This window comes from Punica granatum, chromosome 8 (genome assembly GCF_007655135.1).
Source record: "Punica granatum isolate Tunisia-2019 chromosome 8, ASM765513v2, whole genome shotgun sequence".
Taxonomy (NCBI): domain Eukaryota; kingdom Viridiplantae; phylum Streptophyta; class Magnoliopsida; order Myrtales; family Lythraceae; genus Punica; species Punica granatum.
Window position 1 is genome coordinate 11,099,204 of NC_045134.1, and position 16,753 is coordinate 11,115,956.

At 41.5% G+C, this 16,753-nt stretch overlaps 1 protein-coding gene and 1 long non-coding RNA gene across 2 annotated transcripts; both read left to right on the plus strand.

The window, feature by feature from the left end:
- Positions 1-208: 208 nt before the first annotated feature.
- On the plus strand, positions 209-2,056 carry LOC116189225 (40S ribosomal protein S18-like). Its single transcript, XM_031518792.1, has 4 exons — positions 209-376; positions 514-674; positions 1,019-1,207; positions 1,695-2,056. Exons 1-4 carry the CDS (start codon positions 224-226, stop codon positions 1,798-1,800), a joined length of 609 nt encoding a protein of 202 aa, XP_031374652.1. The 5' UTR covers positions 209-223; the 3' UTR covers positions 1,801-2,056.
- Positions 2,057-10,806: 8,750 nt separating this feature from the next.
- LOC116186974 lies at positions 10,807-15,323 on the plus strand. The gene is made up of 2 exons (XR_004151955.1): positions 10,807-13,471; positions 13,588-15,323. It is a non-coding gene; the product is annotated as an uncharacterized LOC116186974 (long non-coding RNA).
- Positions 15,324-16,753: the final 1,430 nt, after the last annotated feature.

Sequence of the window (16,753 nt, forward strand, 5' to 3'; positions counted from 1 at the left end):
CACAAGTTGGCTCGTCTCGTTTATACCCCTACATCGGCCTACAACATATATATATATATATATATTTCCCTATTATATAGGCCGACCCGACACAATATGTAAAGAAAAACGGGTCAATGATTGTCGATCCGAACCGCCCGAGTCAGATCAGGGCCAGTGTCTTCGCAGGCTGGGAGGCCCATAAGCCCCGAATAAAAGAATCATTGGAGGGCAAAGTAGTCACATGAAAAAATCGAATCCCCAAAACCCTAATTATATATATCAGCTGACAAACCCTAGACCGCGCTTTGCTTCCTCCTCGCCTGTCACTGCGTACGAGATTCCCCTACGCCCCTTCCTCCACTCAGCTCCTCGGAGCAGTCTTCGCGACAAAATGGTAACGGCCCTTTGATTGCTCCTCCATGTTTCGACTGACCCATTTGTTGTTTCTGCGATTAGATTTCTCCTTACTCTCCTAAATGAGCATCTATGGTGGAATGAACTGAGGATTGGAATTTTTTGTGAAATTTGCAGTCTTTGGTGGCAAACGAGGAATTTCAGCACATTCTGCGTGTGCTGAACACCAACGTCGATGGTAAGCAGAAAATCATGTTCGCCCTTACCTCCATTAAAGGTATCGGTCGCCGGTTCGCCAACATCGTCTGCAAGAAGGCCGATGTCGACATGAACAAGAGGTCTGATACATCTCTCTCTTCCTCCTGTTGCATTGCTGACATAGCCATGGCGACTTTGATTGTGAAGTTTGAGAATTTGTTAGCAAGGAAAAGTAGGATGTAGATTTGTTGCAAGTTCCACTACAGTCTTTGATTGCTATTTTGGCATTCTTTGGAATTCGTAAAGATGGGCCTTTGGTACAGAGTCAGATATCCGATATTGGAAATTTAATGAGCAAACCTTCCATTTCTTGTCTCACTTGTTTAATTAAAGGAAATTTAAGCGGTTTCTCGTTGTTTTTGTTTTCATTGTCTAACAGGGTATGAAACGGTTGTGTTAATATTTCATTATTATTGTTTGTCAGGGCTGGTGAATTGTCTGCTGCAGAGCTCGACAACCTCATGGTTATTGTTGCCAACCCAAGGCAGTTTAAGATTCCCGACTGGTTCTTGAACAGGAAGAAGGATTACAAGGATGGAAAGTACTCTCAGGTGGTCTCTAATGCTCTTGACATGAAACTGAGAGATGACTTGGAGAGGTTGAAGAAGATTAGGTAACTTTGACCGAGCTGATTTTGTTGTGAGTTGGAGACATCAATTATAAGCCCATTTGGGATGCATGTAGCTTGAGATCTCAGTACATGATAGGATCAAGTATAGGAACCAGTTGCCTTTTTGTTGAAGGAACTGCAGAATTTAGTTTTGTACGGAAAAATGAGTTGGTTGATTCATACGACTACTATACTCAAACTTAGGTAGCTAGAAGGGCCTGAAGTGCGTTTGGTTAGCTTGTTTAGTTGGCTGTTGTCATACACCAGTCCCTGTGTAGCATTTGAGAACCAAACACCACATTAAAGCCCCTAGGCCATGCCAGTCATTTTCGGCTGCATTGTATTCACTGTTGTCACATTTGGTATACAAGAAATTGCTAGAGTTAGGTTTTTGAAAATCCTGTGAGGCCCGTAGTACAGCGTTAGTATCTGAAATTTTCTCTTTTTAATATGAGTGTGTGGTAATGTGCTTACATATTCGATAATGCAGGAACCACCGTGGTCTGAGGCACTATTGGGGCCTCCGTGTCCGTGGGCAGCACACCAAGACCACCGGTCGCAGAGGGAAGACTGTCGGTGTCTCGAAGAAGCGTTGAGCTTCCATCCTCTTTTATGTTCTGGAACGATCCACAAATACTTTGGTCAGTTTCTTTTGTTTTCAAGAATGTCTACTGCAGACCTTCTCTAGCTATATATTTTCCTTAGTCTTGTTTGGATTGGTTTTTGATATTTTTGCATGGATTAGCCCATTGAATGGATATGCAGTGATGCTTTTTATTAAATTAAACGTACCAGTTTTGTTGCTATAGTTTAGCATGACAATTTTTAATGAAGGCCCTGTTGCACTTTTAATTTTTGTCCCTCGATGAGTGGTGAGACTCACCTACTTTTCATTTCATACAAATGAGTACAAGGGAAAACGGTCAAGACTACAAAGTTACAAGAGAGGGAGACATTGAACAAATCCTCAAAATTGGATCTGCATAGGTGTGTTTAGCTGACCCTTTGTGGATATGCATGGACCTGGTCAAAATTGCGAAGGAGATTACTAATTCATATAGTATTCGTGTAGTGCTTGTGCATCCGACAGTGGCATTTTAGGCAAGCACCTCCAGAGTAAAACAGGAGGGTTATGTGGCCTACTCGAGCACTCAAGGGCTCTCTGCAAGAACCAAAGTCGCTAAAAACTATCATCACAAGATAGTCTGAATGAGAGAGGTCTAGTAGGACATGAGCTGCACTGGTTGATTCCATGACTAGATGCCATGACTGATCAGGCAGTATCTGCCTCTCTTAAGTCACTGGAGAGTATGATCGGTATCGTGAGATAGAAAAAGCACCTTATTGGATCGAATCTGAGTATATATCCAAATATATGTAGTGTTTCCAAAGCTAAGTAGATCCTCGTATTAGGAGCCCTGCCGTGAGGAGAGCCAAGATCATATTGCGAAAGGTGTGGAGGAATAACTGCAGAGGTAGAGGAGCAAGGACAGGGGCGGACCTATGGACTAGCGGATTAGTGAGTGCAGAGGTGCTTTATTATGTCCTTAATAATGCATGAACTACAATTTCGTATCAATTAACCAAGATGTGATTCCTGGTCCCAGAGTGGGGAGTTTTTCCCTACTCTCTGTTTTTCTTTTTTCTCTTTTAATCCCAATTTCTAAAGTTTTCACTTTATAAAAATTCTCTTTCTTTTTAATTTTTACTTTTTTAACCCCTTTATTAATTTTAAATTCGACCCAAACAAAATAGCATATAATATGATTAACCCGTCGAAATAAAGGATTGAGTCATCATGACCATATATTTAGAAGAATATTTTTTTTCCCTTGACCTTTGTCTAGAAAAATCAAAAGAAACTTCATATTGGAATTACTAGATATACAATTAGGATATTGAACTTTTCTTTTAAATTTGTGATGGAAACATTTTCCCACTCTTGGGCGTTCCTTTTTTCTTTGTTTCCATGATTTTACAGTTTTTAACTTTTTTTTTCAATATTTTTTTGAACCCAACAAATAAGGTAGCAGGTACCTCAATTGACTCATTGGGTCAGTTGACCCGATAGTTATGATCGAACCAATCATTCCTTAAAAAAAATACATTTTTTTTTCCAATCAAATAGCGATTGCACCGGAGGACCAGATATTTTTTCCCTACTTGTTTCTTAGATGGTTATTTAGGTTATAATCAAATAGCGATTGCATCGGAGGACTAGGAGAAGACGACCTTCACGTTCCTCTATGCAATTCTCCTGCCACGTTTCAACGATGGCCAAATTCTCGGACGTAGTAGAACAATGTTTGGAGGTATTTATGGACAACTTTTCAGTCTTTGGTACTTCCTTTGATGATTATTTGAATAATTTGGCATCCATCCTTAAACTTTGTGAGGAAACTAACTTGGTGCTAAATTAGGAGAAATATCATTTTATGGTCCGAAAAGGGATTGATTTGGGTGACAGAATTTCTAAGGAAGGACTAGAAGTGGACAAGGCAAAAGTGGAGGCAATGGAGAAGTTGCCACTGCCTACAACGCTTAAGGCCATTCGATGCTTCTTCGGACATGCTGGATTTTACAGAGCTTCATCATAGACTTCTCAAAAATCTCCAAGTCACTTTGTAATCTCCTAAAAAAAGATAGGATTTTCATCTTTGACAGTAAGTGCATGGATGCATTTCTTGAGTTTAAGAAGAGGTTAGTGTCCGCACCTATTATTGTTGCTCCTGATTGGTATTTTCCTTTCGAGTTGATGTGCGATGCTAACAGCTTTACCTTGGGTACTGTTTTAGGGCAAACAAGAGATAAGGTTTTTCGATCCTTTTATTATGCAAGCAAGACTTTAAATGAAGCTCGACTGAGCTGTACAATAACAAAAAAGGAACTTTTAGCGGTGGTTTTTGCATTCGATAAATTCAGATCATATCTTATTGGTTCAGAGATTTACGGTTTTCATTGATCATTCGGCGATTAAATTTCTCATCTCAAAAAAGGATGCTAAACCTCGTTTGATAAGATGGGTTCTGTTGTTGCATGAGTTCGATTTGGAGACTGTTAATAGGAAAGGGTCCGAGAATCAAGTTGCAGGTAACCTTTCTAGATTAGAGGGAAAGACACCATGATACAACAATAATCAACGAGTCTTTTCCCAATGAACAATTGTTTGTTTGTCGATCCAGGTTACCATGGTATGCAGACTTTGTTAATTATATTGTTGGTAACACGTTTCCCCCTGATCTTTCCACACGACAGAAAAAGAAATTCTCGCATGATGTGAGATTTTATATATGGAATGAGCCCTTTCTCTTCAAGCATTGTGCAGATCAATTAATACGGAGGTGGGTGCCCGAAGAAAAAATGGAGAGCATCCTCGAGCAATGCCATGCATCTCCACATGGTGGCCATTTCGGAGGTGATCAAACCGCGGCTAAGGTGTTATAATCAGGTTGTTATTGGCCGATCTTATTTAAGGACTCTTACAACTTTGTTAAAAATTGTGATCGGTGTCAAAGCGTCAAAAATATTTCTAGGAAGAATGAGATGCCCCTAAATAATATTTAGGAAGTCGAAATCTTAGATGTTTACGGCATTTGACATCATGGATCCCTTTGTCGATTCTTTAAAAAATCAATATACTTTTGTGGCGGTTGACTATATTTCAAAATGGGTAGAAGGGAAAGCTCTACCGACTAATGATGCTCAAAGTGTCTTGAGGTTTTTGAAATAGTTTTTTACTAGCTTCGGGACACCGAGGGCCATCCTTAGCGATGGAGGGCCTCATTTCTACAACTCTAAATTCAACACGCTCTTGAGTAAGTACGGAGTCAAACACAAGGTTGCGTTAACTTACCACCCTGAAACCTCTGGACAAGTCGAAGTTTCGAATAGAGAAATAAATATGATCTTGGACAAGACAATGTGTCCAACACGAAAGGATTGGTCGAGTTAGTTGGATGATGCCCAGTGGGCATATCGTATAGCATTCAAGATGCCCACTGGGATATCATCGTATCAACTTGTGTTTGGTAAGGCATGCCACTTACCAGTTGAATTGGAGCATAATGCATACTGGGCAATTAAGAAGTTGAATTTCGACCTTCGACAAGGCGGAGAGAAACACCTCCTATAATTGAATGAGCTCAATTGATCTCGTCAGCAAGCATATGAAAATGCAAGAATCTATAAGGAGAAAACGAAGAGATGACATGACAAGAAGATTAAACTGGGACAGCTCGTGTCGTTTTTAAATTCAAGATTAAAGTTTTTTTCATGAAAAATTGAAATCGAGATGGCTCGGACCCTTTCGGGTTACAAAAATATTCCCCCATGGAGCAGTAGAAGTGGAAAATCTAAGATCGGGGGACAAATTCAAGGTGAGCGAGCAAAGACACAAGCCCTATTGGAGCGGTGAATTCGATTGGCAAAAGTCGTCGACTCTCATGAGGGACCCGTGATTGGATGGCGGTAAAAGTCGAGCTGACAACTCTAAACCTGGCGCTTATTGGGAGGCAGCCCGAGTTTCCTTTTCTCGTGTCTTTTTGTCTAATGAGTGTTTAATTTTTGTTCAGTTGCTTAACGTGTCGGATTCTAAAATTCTTCAAATTTTCGCTTGATTATTGATAGTAGGGACTAAAAGGAGATAAGAAGAATGGAAATTGCAACTCAAGGAATTGAAGTTGCAGCACCAAAGCTACTGACAAGCTCGTATTCTTAGTCAGTACGGTCAGAGTTGCAACTTCTACATATCGCAGTTGCAACTATGAGCGTACGGTGATAGGCCACCATTTGGGGTCATTTTGCGCAAAACAAGAATTAAGGGTCATTTGTAAGGAAAAAAAAATTAATATTAGAGTTAGGGCACGAAACGTATGTGTATTTGGTTTTAGAATTGAATTAAGTTGAATTTTAATTTTAATTGGATTTTAATAATTGTGTTATTAAATTACGAGAAAAAATATGAAAAAATAATAAATAATTAAGAGAATTTAATATTAAAAATTAACTTAATTATAATGGAAGTGTATGTAAATTTATGTATGGGTTAATTATTTTTTGTTACGTAATGAGTAGCTGGTAGAGTTAAAATTGAAGATAAAAATTGATCGTGAAATCAAACGGAATAGCCGTTCTCTGTTCTTCTTCTCTTTCGTTCCTCGCTGACTCGCACACCACAACTCTCTCCTTCTCTCTCTCGTTCTCTCTTCCTCTGTGATCTCCATTCGAGTACAGGTTCTTCAGCGGCGAGCGCCCGATGACACTGACCACATTAGCGGCAGCCTCGAGAGCCCACTCAACAACAGCGACAGCTCTGATGAGCAGCAGTCCCATCGAGCTCGCGTGCACCCTCCGCGAACAGAGGAACGTCGACCAAGATCCACCCACGACTCAGACTTAACCGAGACCCAACCCGAGCTCCTTCACCGGCCCTTCTCTGGTCGAAAAGCAGCCACCGAAATATTCTTCTTGTTGGCCCATGCTGCTTGAAGCTTGACTCTCGCTCCGTGACCACAGACCCACAACATCGCGGCCCTACTCGACCCTTCTCCAGATGAACAACATACACAACAATCAGGGAGTGATCTAACTTCCAGTTTCTCCTTTAATTTCATTAGTGTTGTTCTAAAGTGTGGTTCTGCGGTCTAAATTCCCTAAGCTAGGAGCTACAGTTGTTGATTTTGGCATGATATTGTGGCTGCTTTGAGCTGAAAATCGGGTAATTGAATTGGGGAGGTGTTGATTTGTGCTTGATTACTGATATCCTTACTTAATCGAACTTGTGATTGTGAGTTTTTTTTTTTTTTTATAACAAAAATGCCTCCTAAGAAGCAGAGTCAAGCCAGTGCGAGTTCAAAGGGGAAGGGTCAATTGAAAAAGTTTGTTTCGGATGAGGCTCGTAAAACATATGTGATTTTTTGCGAGGGAAAGGTACCGGTTAGGGCAAAAGGATTTGATGAATACGACTTAACTCTGCACCCTTTTAAGCAAATTTTCATTTAATGTTGTCGACACTAAAATCATGCACAGGGGGCTAGAAAGAGAATCTAGTATTGCAGGCCTGAAATCGAAGGCCTGAAAGCGCAGTCCAAGCTCGAGAAGTCCAAGGTCGCAGCCTAAGTGTTAATTCTCCTAAACTCTCACTCTTTTAGTATTTCTCTCTATCACTCACAAACATGTCTGCAGCACAAAGAATCTGCAGAATTTGTAGTTAGAAAAACTGAACAGAGGGAGAGGAGAACGAGGGATGAAAATTGAGAGAGAAAGAGGAAAACTTCATTAACTGTCACCACAATACATCATTGACTCTTTCCTACATATATAGACACAAAGCAATCTATAACTGCCACTTAACACAGACTAATAACTGCCACATTAACACCTGTCTCGCATTCCTAAAAGCTGGGAACTTAAACTAAACATAAAAGGACACATAACACATAACAAAACAAGAGATATTTCATCTAGTCTGATCCAAACCACATCAGTACAGCAACTCTGATACAATCTCCAACAATCTCCTCCTTGGATCAGATGTTGCTGCAAACTTCAAACTTATGCATGAAACATTTGAGCTTATGTGCAAGTTGGTCTACACCAGCATCCCTTCTAACCTGAAATGTCGCCTTACTCATGCCTCTTCCAAAGCCTAGATTCAGGAGGTGTTCATCCATCTTGTTGTACCAAGCTTTAGGAGTCTCTTTTAATTCATAAACTCTCTTCTCCTGCTTTGGCACTTGAAAAACTTCTGGTGAGCCATCAAGATCAAACTTTGTCATGGGCTCTAAAATAGCCAACTCCTCCTTTATTACAACCATCACTCTTTTATCAGCTTTGCCTTCTTCTTCTCCTGCAACTTCTGAAAATGTAACTGCATCTGCAATATTGCAGCTTTGTTGCTTGTCTGCAAGCGGTGTAATCCCTTTAACAGACTGATCATCATCCGCCTTAGACTTCACCTTCAGTGGATCCAAAGAAAAAAACTTATTCTTCATTGGAATCTCAAATAACTTCTGACACTTTGAATCAGAAATCAAACACCTTTTCTCCTCAAACATCACCTTGTATCCTTTCTCTACAAGTTGACCAACACTAAGTAAGTTTTGGTCGATTTGAGGCACAAACAACACTTCAGTAATAAGCTTAGTACCACCGAGACCCTCAATCAATACATCTCCTTTCCCTTCAACAGTAATGAAATCACCATTCCCTATTCTCACTTTTGACTTTACCGATCTGTCTAACTTACAAAACAAGCTTTCATTGCCTGTCATATGGTTAGTACTACCACTATCTACAAGCCAGCCATCCCTAGATGCATTTGAAGTAAAGCAGGAAACTACAAATAGATGCTCTACCTCGTTTGCTGCTGCAGTCTGTGCTTCTCCAAAATGATGATGCTGCTCCCTGCAAATCCTCTCTACATGCCCCATTTTGTGGCATTTTCTGCACTTTACATCAGGTCTCCTCCAGCATCTAAAATGAGGATGACCCTTCTTCTCACAGTGCTTACAAGGATCTGTATAAACCTTGCCATCTCCAGCATCTCAACTCGTGCTCCCTTGGTTGTTTGCAGGATTGCCTTGCTTCACTTTGGCTTGCAATGCACCCTCTACTGGCTCTTCTCTCCTCATCATTCTCCTCTGTTCTGGTGCTTGTAAAACACTTAGAACTTCAGCAAACTTCAGATCTGACAACTCCTTAGTATTCTCAAGAGAGGCAATTGTTGCCTCATATCTCTCTGGCACTGAAACAAGTAGTTTTTGTACCAATCTGCTATCACTTAAATCAGTCCCTAACACCCATATCTTGTTTGCTATCTCCACAAGCTTGTCTGCAAACTCTTTCACAGTCTCTCTCTCTTCCATCCGAAACCTTTCAAATTCTCTCAACAAATTTAACACTTTCATACCTCTAATCTTCTCATCTCCTTCATATTCTTCCTTCAAGTAATCCCATATAGCTTTTGCTGACTCAAGCCTCATGACTCTGGTGAAGATGGTGGGTGACACAGCAGCATAAAGACACGATTTTGCCTTTGCCTTCCTGGTCTTCTTCTCCTTGTGCAGCTTGATCTGAGCCATGGTTGGATTGTTAGGAAGGGGAGCCACCTCGTAGTCTTCTTCCACTGCTTCCCACAAATCACAACCTTCCATAAAAGCTGTCATCTTCACAGCCCATGCTTGATAATTCTCCCCATCGAACACAGGTGGTGCCATGGCAGAGAATCCACTCGAACCTGCCTCCATCTTGCCTTGAACTTCAACGAATGCAGTCAAAACACTCAATTAACCTCACAAGTCTCTTACCCACACAGGTCCCTTAAGATCAAGGAAGCTCTGACACCACTATTAATCCTCCTAAACTCTCACTCTTTTAGTATTTCTCTCTATCACTCACAAACATGTCTGCAGCACAAAGAATCTGCAGAATTTGTAGTTAGAAAAACTGAACAGAGGGAGAGAAGAACGAGGGATGAAAACTGAGAGAGAAAGAAGAAAACTTCATTAACTGTCACCACAATACATCATTGACTCTTTCCTACATATATAGACACAAAGCAATCTATAACTGCCACTTAACACAGACTAATAACTGCCACATTAACACTTGTCTCGCATTCCTAAAAGCTAGGAACTTAAACTGAACATAAAAGGACACATAACACATAACAAAACAAGAGATAGCTTTCATCTTGTCTGATCCAAACCACATCAGCACAGCAACTCTGATACAATCTCCAACACTAAGACTGAAAACGAGAACTCGGAGTATAAATCGAAACCCGGGTCAGGGAGCCTGTGATCCGACTTAAAAGACTCAAACCAAGAGGAGGTCGTTAGAAAGGAAAGATGGGATCAGGGGCGGCGATGCCGAGTTTGGTAATTGGTCGCCGAAATGGGAGGGACCTTTTAGGATTCACGATATTCTCCCTAACTGTGCTTATCGGCTGGAGAGTCTTGAGAGCCAACTACAAACTCGTTTGACCAATGGCCAATATTTAAAACGTTACTATACGACTTTGTGGGAATCAAGAGAACAAGAGATAACAAATAGAAGGATAGTCGAGGGAACATCAAGTCAAGGCCGTCAGTACGAAACAAGATTAATAGATGGCTCTAGTGGCCATTGTGATTAGTAAAGCAAAAGAGAAGGCAGGCCACGGAGAAGGCCGCCACTAATCTTAGAGCAGAATAAAATAAGGCCAATACATGGCCAGACACAACAAAGATGTCTCATATCAGCCTGCGGATCTCTTGGAGTTGGAGGTCCTCCCAGCGAGGCTTACCACGTCAACACCGCCACATGATAGCACCTTCTAATGACAAATTGACATATGGAAAACGTGTTGATGACAGCGGACCCTTTCAGCTATTAACGGAACTCTGTGTAAAGGATTAACGGGGCTTTGTTTCTCAAATTTTAACGGTGTGTTTGGATTTAGAGTTAAAGTAACTTTGGTTTTGATTGTAGAAAATGACAAATGAGTTGGGATTAAAAATTTGACTTGGGTAACGTGTGTTTTTGTTGTGTAGTGTATTGATTTAAAGTTAAAGTTAAAATTTTTAACTTGAGAAATACGTATTTTTATTTTGTAGTGTGTTGAATTAAAGTTAAAGTTAAAATTAAGTTGATTTTAACTTACAAACCAAACATGCTTAAAATTTTTAGAAGTCTGTCAGAAAGGAAAAGAGAAAGCAATCCTCTCATTTATATCACCACTCTCTGTTTCTCTCTCTCTCTCTACCTCTATCTTCCATCCCAGCCCACCTCCCTCCGCCGTCTCTGAACTCCTCCACAGTCCAAAGTCCATCCCATCAGAATGAATTGCAAGACAGAACAATCAGGAACTAAAAGCTCTTTAAGAGGGAAAAATCCCAACTATCAACCGCGACACCATGAATTTCGGAGCGTGGGACCTAAAAGATGAAGAGTTCAACGTTTAGGCGTTCGAAGGGTGGACTTTGCCGGTAGTAAGCATAAAGCAACTTTAGCTTAACCATAAAGGATTTCTCAAGCTTTTTTTATATTTTTATTTTTATTTGTTTAAAAATATGTAAGAACAGTTGCAAGAGTAGTGTACAATTGCGAAATGATATTGGTGTTCTTGTTCTTCCTCTATCTTCCATTTTTTTTTACCCATCCATAAAAATTAATATCAAAATCTAGAGGTTAAAGTTGCTTGGGCCAAATCTTACTGGAAAGTTTTCATCAAAATTAATCTTTATATGCGTTTTGGTAGAATCACGCGATCCCACTTTCAGCTCCGGCTAGTTAAATCTCTTACAAGATCGATTTTGTCAGGCTTGTTAGGACACAGTCCCAAGGATTGGTTGCGAAACCACTAACCAATCTCACCAAGCTAGAACGCAACTTCATGGCTTGGAAGTTTGTAAATTTAGTCGGCATCTGGGTTTAGGAGAGATGTCGTGGAAGATGATAGACGATGACAGTCAGACGATTACGCTGCTCAAGGATTTGGCCGCTAGAATTCTCCCTAAGTCAAGTGCTAACGATAGGATGATGTTGAGAGACGGTTAGAAGTCGGTCTTCAAATCGAGTAGCTCACAACTTGGATTGGCTTGTGAGGAGTCTGACATGACTTGTCGGCCTGATTAGTTGAAAGTTGCGTGAAGAGCTGGGTCTCGGCTAGATCAGCTGAAAATAGTGAGCTTTAGCTGGGACCTTAGCTCATGGATGGCCTTTTCAATCGAGAACCGAGGTGGATAGAAGGATAAGCCGACGGATCAGTAGGATTGCCTTAGAGACGGCAGGTGGTCAGCCAGCCCTTAGATCTATCTCAGTCATTGCCTCAGTGGGATAAACTATGGAGAGAGATCAGAGATGGCGGAGGGAGGTGGCTAGATGGAAGATAGAGGGAGGGAGGGAGGGAGCGGGGTAGAGAGAGAGAGAGAGAGAGAGAGAGAGAGAGAGGTGATATAAATGAGATGATTGCTTTCTCTCATCTTCAGGCGGACAGGGAAAGTTTCTGATGGACTTCTAATTTTTTTTTAAATTTGTGAAACAAAGGAGCCTCGTTAACTCTTTACACAGAGCTCCGTTAATTACTGAAGGGGTCCGCTGACATCAATAATATTTCCGCATGTCAATTTGTTATCGAAAGGTGCTGCCACGTGGTGATGCTGATGTGGTAAGCCGATGGCCTGAGATACTTTCTCCCTCCCAGCACGATTGTACATGTATATGTACATGTACATATATATATATATATAGAACATATATACACATATTCGTACATATTGTGTGTATATATATATATATGTACAAATATTACACCGAGGTACCCATTCTATGACAAACTTACCCTCTATTTTTGTGCCTTTAGGATGCCTAATATTTCCGGCAATTGCGATGGCTTCTTTATTTCTTCATGTTAAAAAAAACAAGATTGTTTAGATGCGATGGGTCCTCATCTATTTTTTTAAGACTTAGATACAGATAACATAGATATCTATTTAATAAAATATAGTGTAACGTTTCCACCTCCACTTTCTTCTTAATGACCTCATTGTTGGAAGAATTAGACTTCAGAATTGCAAGCTCCTTTGTGGTAATGCGAAGAGTGGACAAGACCTGAGCCTTGTCCAAAGGTGCAGCCTGCTGTTCAGACTTGGCCGCGGCAAGGAGTTCCTCTAACTGCTTCGCCTCTGTATTGGCCTTCTCTTCTCTCTTCTTAGCTGCTTTCAAAGCATTTGCTCCATCCCTGGCCATTTGTAAATGAACTTCTAGTTCCTTTGAAAATTCAAGGCTTTTGGCAAACTGGCTGGAAGCATTCTTGTCGGCAGGGAGAACCTCTGCAGCTAGAGGATATACATTGCGGAGATAGACTCTGATGCCAGGGGCCAGGTTAAGAAGCGAGGCCAAGGTAGAGGCCGATTTTTTCAATAGGCTGAGACCGACACTTGCAGGCACCTGATTCAAAGGGACCTTGCAGAAGCTGCGTATCTCGGCCTTAGCTCTCTCGATTTCCTCGACATCAGGGATAACTGGTGCATAATTAGTAGTAGCATCCACAACAGGTGTCATTGTCAAATCCTCCACTTGGGCTAGTAGATCCTGCTTGTCGAGGGACTCAAAGGCAAGGACAGGATCACAAGTTAAATACAAGAATGCAAAAAGTTAAGAGGAGCGAAAATGGGGAAAGATAGCAAAGAACAAGGGATGGCAGCGGTTGGAGTGACTGCTTCGACTTGGCCAGCTGAACTGTCAGCTTCAGTCACAACAGACCCCACTGCAGGGGGGTCCTGAGTAAGCTTTTCCACTTGATCACCTTTTTCTTGGTTATCTTTTCTTTCTTGTTCTTTGTTATTATCCTAAAAATGGTTCTTGTCTGTGGTTGTGCTGTCTGTTCTTCTCTTCTTCAGTGACTTAGCCAGAAGCTCCTCTTTCAATCTAGCCTCTTCTTCCTGATGAGCCTTTTCGACTCTCCTCTCCTCAGTCATGATTTCCTCCCAAGAAGGCTACAAAGGGTTGTGCACTGGAGACTCGGGTATGGATCGCGGCCTTTAGTTCGGCATCAAAAGTTACAGGTGATTTATGGGTCGCATTTCTAAAATGCATGCATGAAATTGGCTCAGATATTGCTACCGGGTAGAAGTTAGGTTGAACATGCGTGAACTATGATTAAGCCCATAATTGCAATAGCCATAGGGGACCCAAAGGTTTACCAAACATGCCCTGAGGAGCTACAGCGACGTCCTGGCAACCCTATATACCAATGCTAGGACATAGGGAGCAAGAGCGACTTTGCGGCCGGACGCCAGCAGCTTGGCCAATGGTAGCAATTCCCTTATCAAGGAACCACTGGCTGGAAGATGTATAAATCCCGTAAGTAGATGCCATAAGAAGGCGGTATGCTCTTGCTTTGAAGGAATCATGTCATTTTTCATCTCCAACCCGATAAAGTCTACATAAGTCTTGTAGGCATGGCATGCATTAAAGTTCAAGTCTTCATCCTCTTCAGCTGAGAGTTCCAATGACTGAGAGGGATCTAAGGGCCGACCAATCACCTGCAATCCAGTTAAGCTGCAGAAGTCGAGTAAAGTCATCGTTATAGGACCTTATGGCATGATAAAACAATTCACGGTGCTATGCCAGAATGATAGAAGGGCGGGAAGAAGAGCCAAATCCATAGTGGGAACATTGCAAGTCAGGAGAATGAACGAGTGGATCTCTAAATCTCGCCATAGAGGGCCGTAATGCTCTTCCAATTGGAGTACGAGTTCGGCCAAAACTTCAAGGAAGGCCGATTAGAAGACCATTCGGCGAACGAAGCCGTGTTGATAGATTGAAGTGGAGAAGGAGAATACGTTGGAATTAGCTGGGCCTTAGGCCGATCTCGAGGCGGCCCCTCTCGAGCGATTCCCCGCACTCTGATTGAGCTTGAGGCCCTTTGCGCTCGGTAGGGTTGCTTTGGTGGCTCCGTGGGACACCGAGGGCATTCTTCAGAGCCATCTACTTGTATTGGTGAAGGGTGGCCTGTACCCGATCCCTTGTCTCCGGTGGGAGGGCCTCGAACAACTCTTTTTCCACTTGAGAATCTTTTTCAAACGAGGTGGTGATGAGTGGTGGGGGACGACAGTCTTCCGCCGGCGGTTGGCGAGGAGGACCGTCATTGCCTGAGGCTTGGCTATCAATGGAGGGGGTTGTTGTCGGGGGGTAACTATGCGTTAGGATTGCGGAGAGAGCCCCCAACATCGGGATGGTTACATGCAAAATTAGCCTGACTCCGAGTGAAAACCATCTTGCTAAACTCTTAGATTTAAAACTGAGAAAAGCACCAGCCTTACGTGCCGTTTTCCATAGAAGGCGCCAATGTTAAGACCACGAAATTTGGGTCCAAGTCACGAGTGATTCACATGCGTTTCATTGATGAAGAAACTGGATTCACAGCCCATGTTTAGCCTCGAACACCTGTACAATGGGAGATACGGGGTGGTGCCCGATTTCCCCCTCCGACGCTCAAGTCAGCGTGAGCCGTGAATATGGTGAAATGTAATGAATTGTTGATCAACCCTAAAAACATGTAAAGTGCATGTATTTATCGAGGGTTTGGAGATAGATAACGTTACTATCATGACGAGATATTTGATATATTTCATATCCCATACCTCGATATATTAGGAAGTGATCACAAACTTTGCATAAAAATGTCTTTTTAAGCAACATGCATAGATTCGCGTATCGATGACTCATCGGGTCCATTCGGTACCGAATGTAGTTTTGGTCATTTCACCAAATTATCCTCGATCCTTATGAAACAGTCTTGGTCGCCGAGTCACGAATCGTTTTCAACAAATTAATGCATTCGGCGATAATCCTTAAGTATTAATTTCACGAACGGGTTAATCGGGATGCTCACACGGTTAATTCATTCAATTTTAACAACTTTGCACGAATTGGACACTAATCTGTAACTCGCGTCGACGAATTACAAAACGGTGTTAATGCTCTTTTTAAAATCCGCATACTTTCAAATCTGAGACATGCAATACGATGTAACATGGACATCTAGGAGAAACTTGTGTGCTTTGACTTAAGTTTTACTTAATTTCAAGCAATTCAGGTCGGAATACAGAAGTTCATTTTAGATTACTTCTGAATAAATCGACCAAGTCTTTGGCTTTTACGGGGTTCCCATGTACCCCTGAGAAATCCAAGGAATTGGTCGGCGTCGGTTATAGGCCGAGGTGGCCTATGTTGCGATGTTTCTTTTTTCTGAAAATAAATTTTCAAGTCAAGGGCAGAAGCGTCATTTTGTGATTTTGGGACATCCTAGGGTTAGTTTGACGGAAACACGATGGTATCGGAATAGGAACGGGCTACCTGTTCAGGTGCAGGTTCATCTACATAGCCCTTTTTATTCCCACTGATGAGTTTCTGTCATCCTAGCATAGTTTAGGGTGTTAGTCGGGTATTCTACATCAAAATACAATTACTTGACTAATCATTTCACTTGATCTAACCAAATGCTAAAAAATGGTTAGGTGGAACTCTAGGTTTCAAATCTAGAGTCAAAACACAAGTTTGGACAAATTTAATGTAACTTCAGTGTCACAACACCGAATCACTGTAAAAACAATCCACACACACTATACTTGACTACGGAACCCAATATGTCAGGTTCTCAAACCGAAGCCGAATGCTAAAATATTAGCACGTGTTTGTTTGTCTAGGGTAGGATTTGCATGCCAAAATATCCCGGACTAATAACTTGTTAATCCATGTAAACTCGACAATAACAAACACATTTTCTGCAATTTGCATGCTGTTTGTTATCTTTCTGCACTTGTTTGTCATACGGGTCTAGCCCGATCCCTAGGACGAATAGCGCTTGGGTCCAACGCCCTATTCAGTGAGAACGCATATCGAATTTCAGTTCTTCGGCTTTTCCCTAAACTCATGGTGAGTTAAAGCGGAATAATAACCGAATGCGAGTTGACTGAGATTCAATCATTTGTAATTATGATTTTGTTGTATTATTTTGGAGAGTTCATTGTAAGAATTTTATCTTGTACATTCAGTTTGTAA

What these genes read in the sequence shown, in the direction of transcription:
- LOC116189225 (XM_031518792.1), top strand. Translation starts at nt 224, where the DNA reads ATGAAAAAATCGAATCCCCAAAACCCTAATTATATATATCAGCTGACA. An exon ending in GATGTCGACATGAACAAGAG is followed by an intron (nt 675 to 1,018) that starts GTCTGATACATC and finishes ATTGTTTGTCAG; the next exon opens with GGCTGGTGAATTGTCTGCTG. An exon ending in GAGAGGTTGAAGAAGATTAG is followed by an intron (nt 1,208 to 1,694) that starts GTAACTTTGACC and finishes TCGATAATGCAG; the next exon opens with GAACCACCGTGGTCTGAGGC.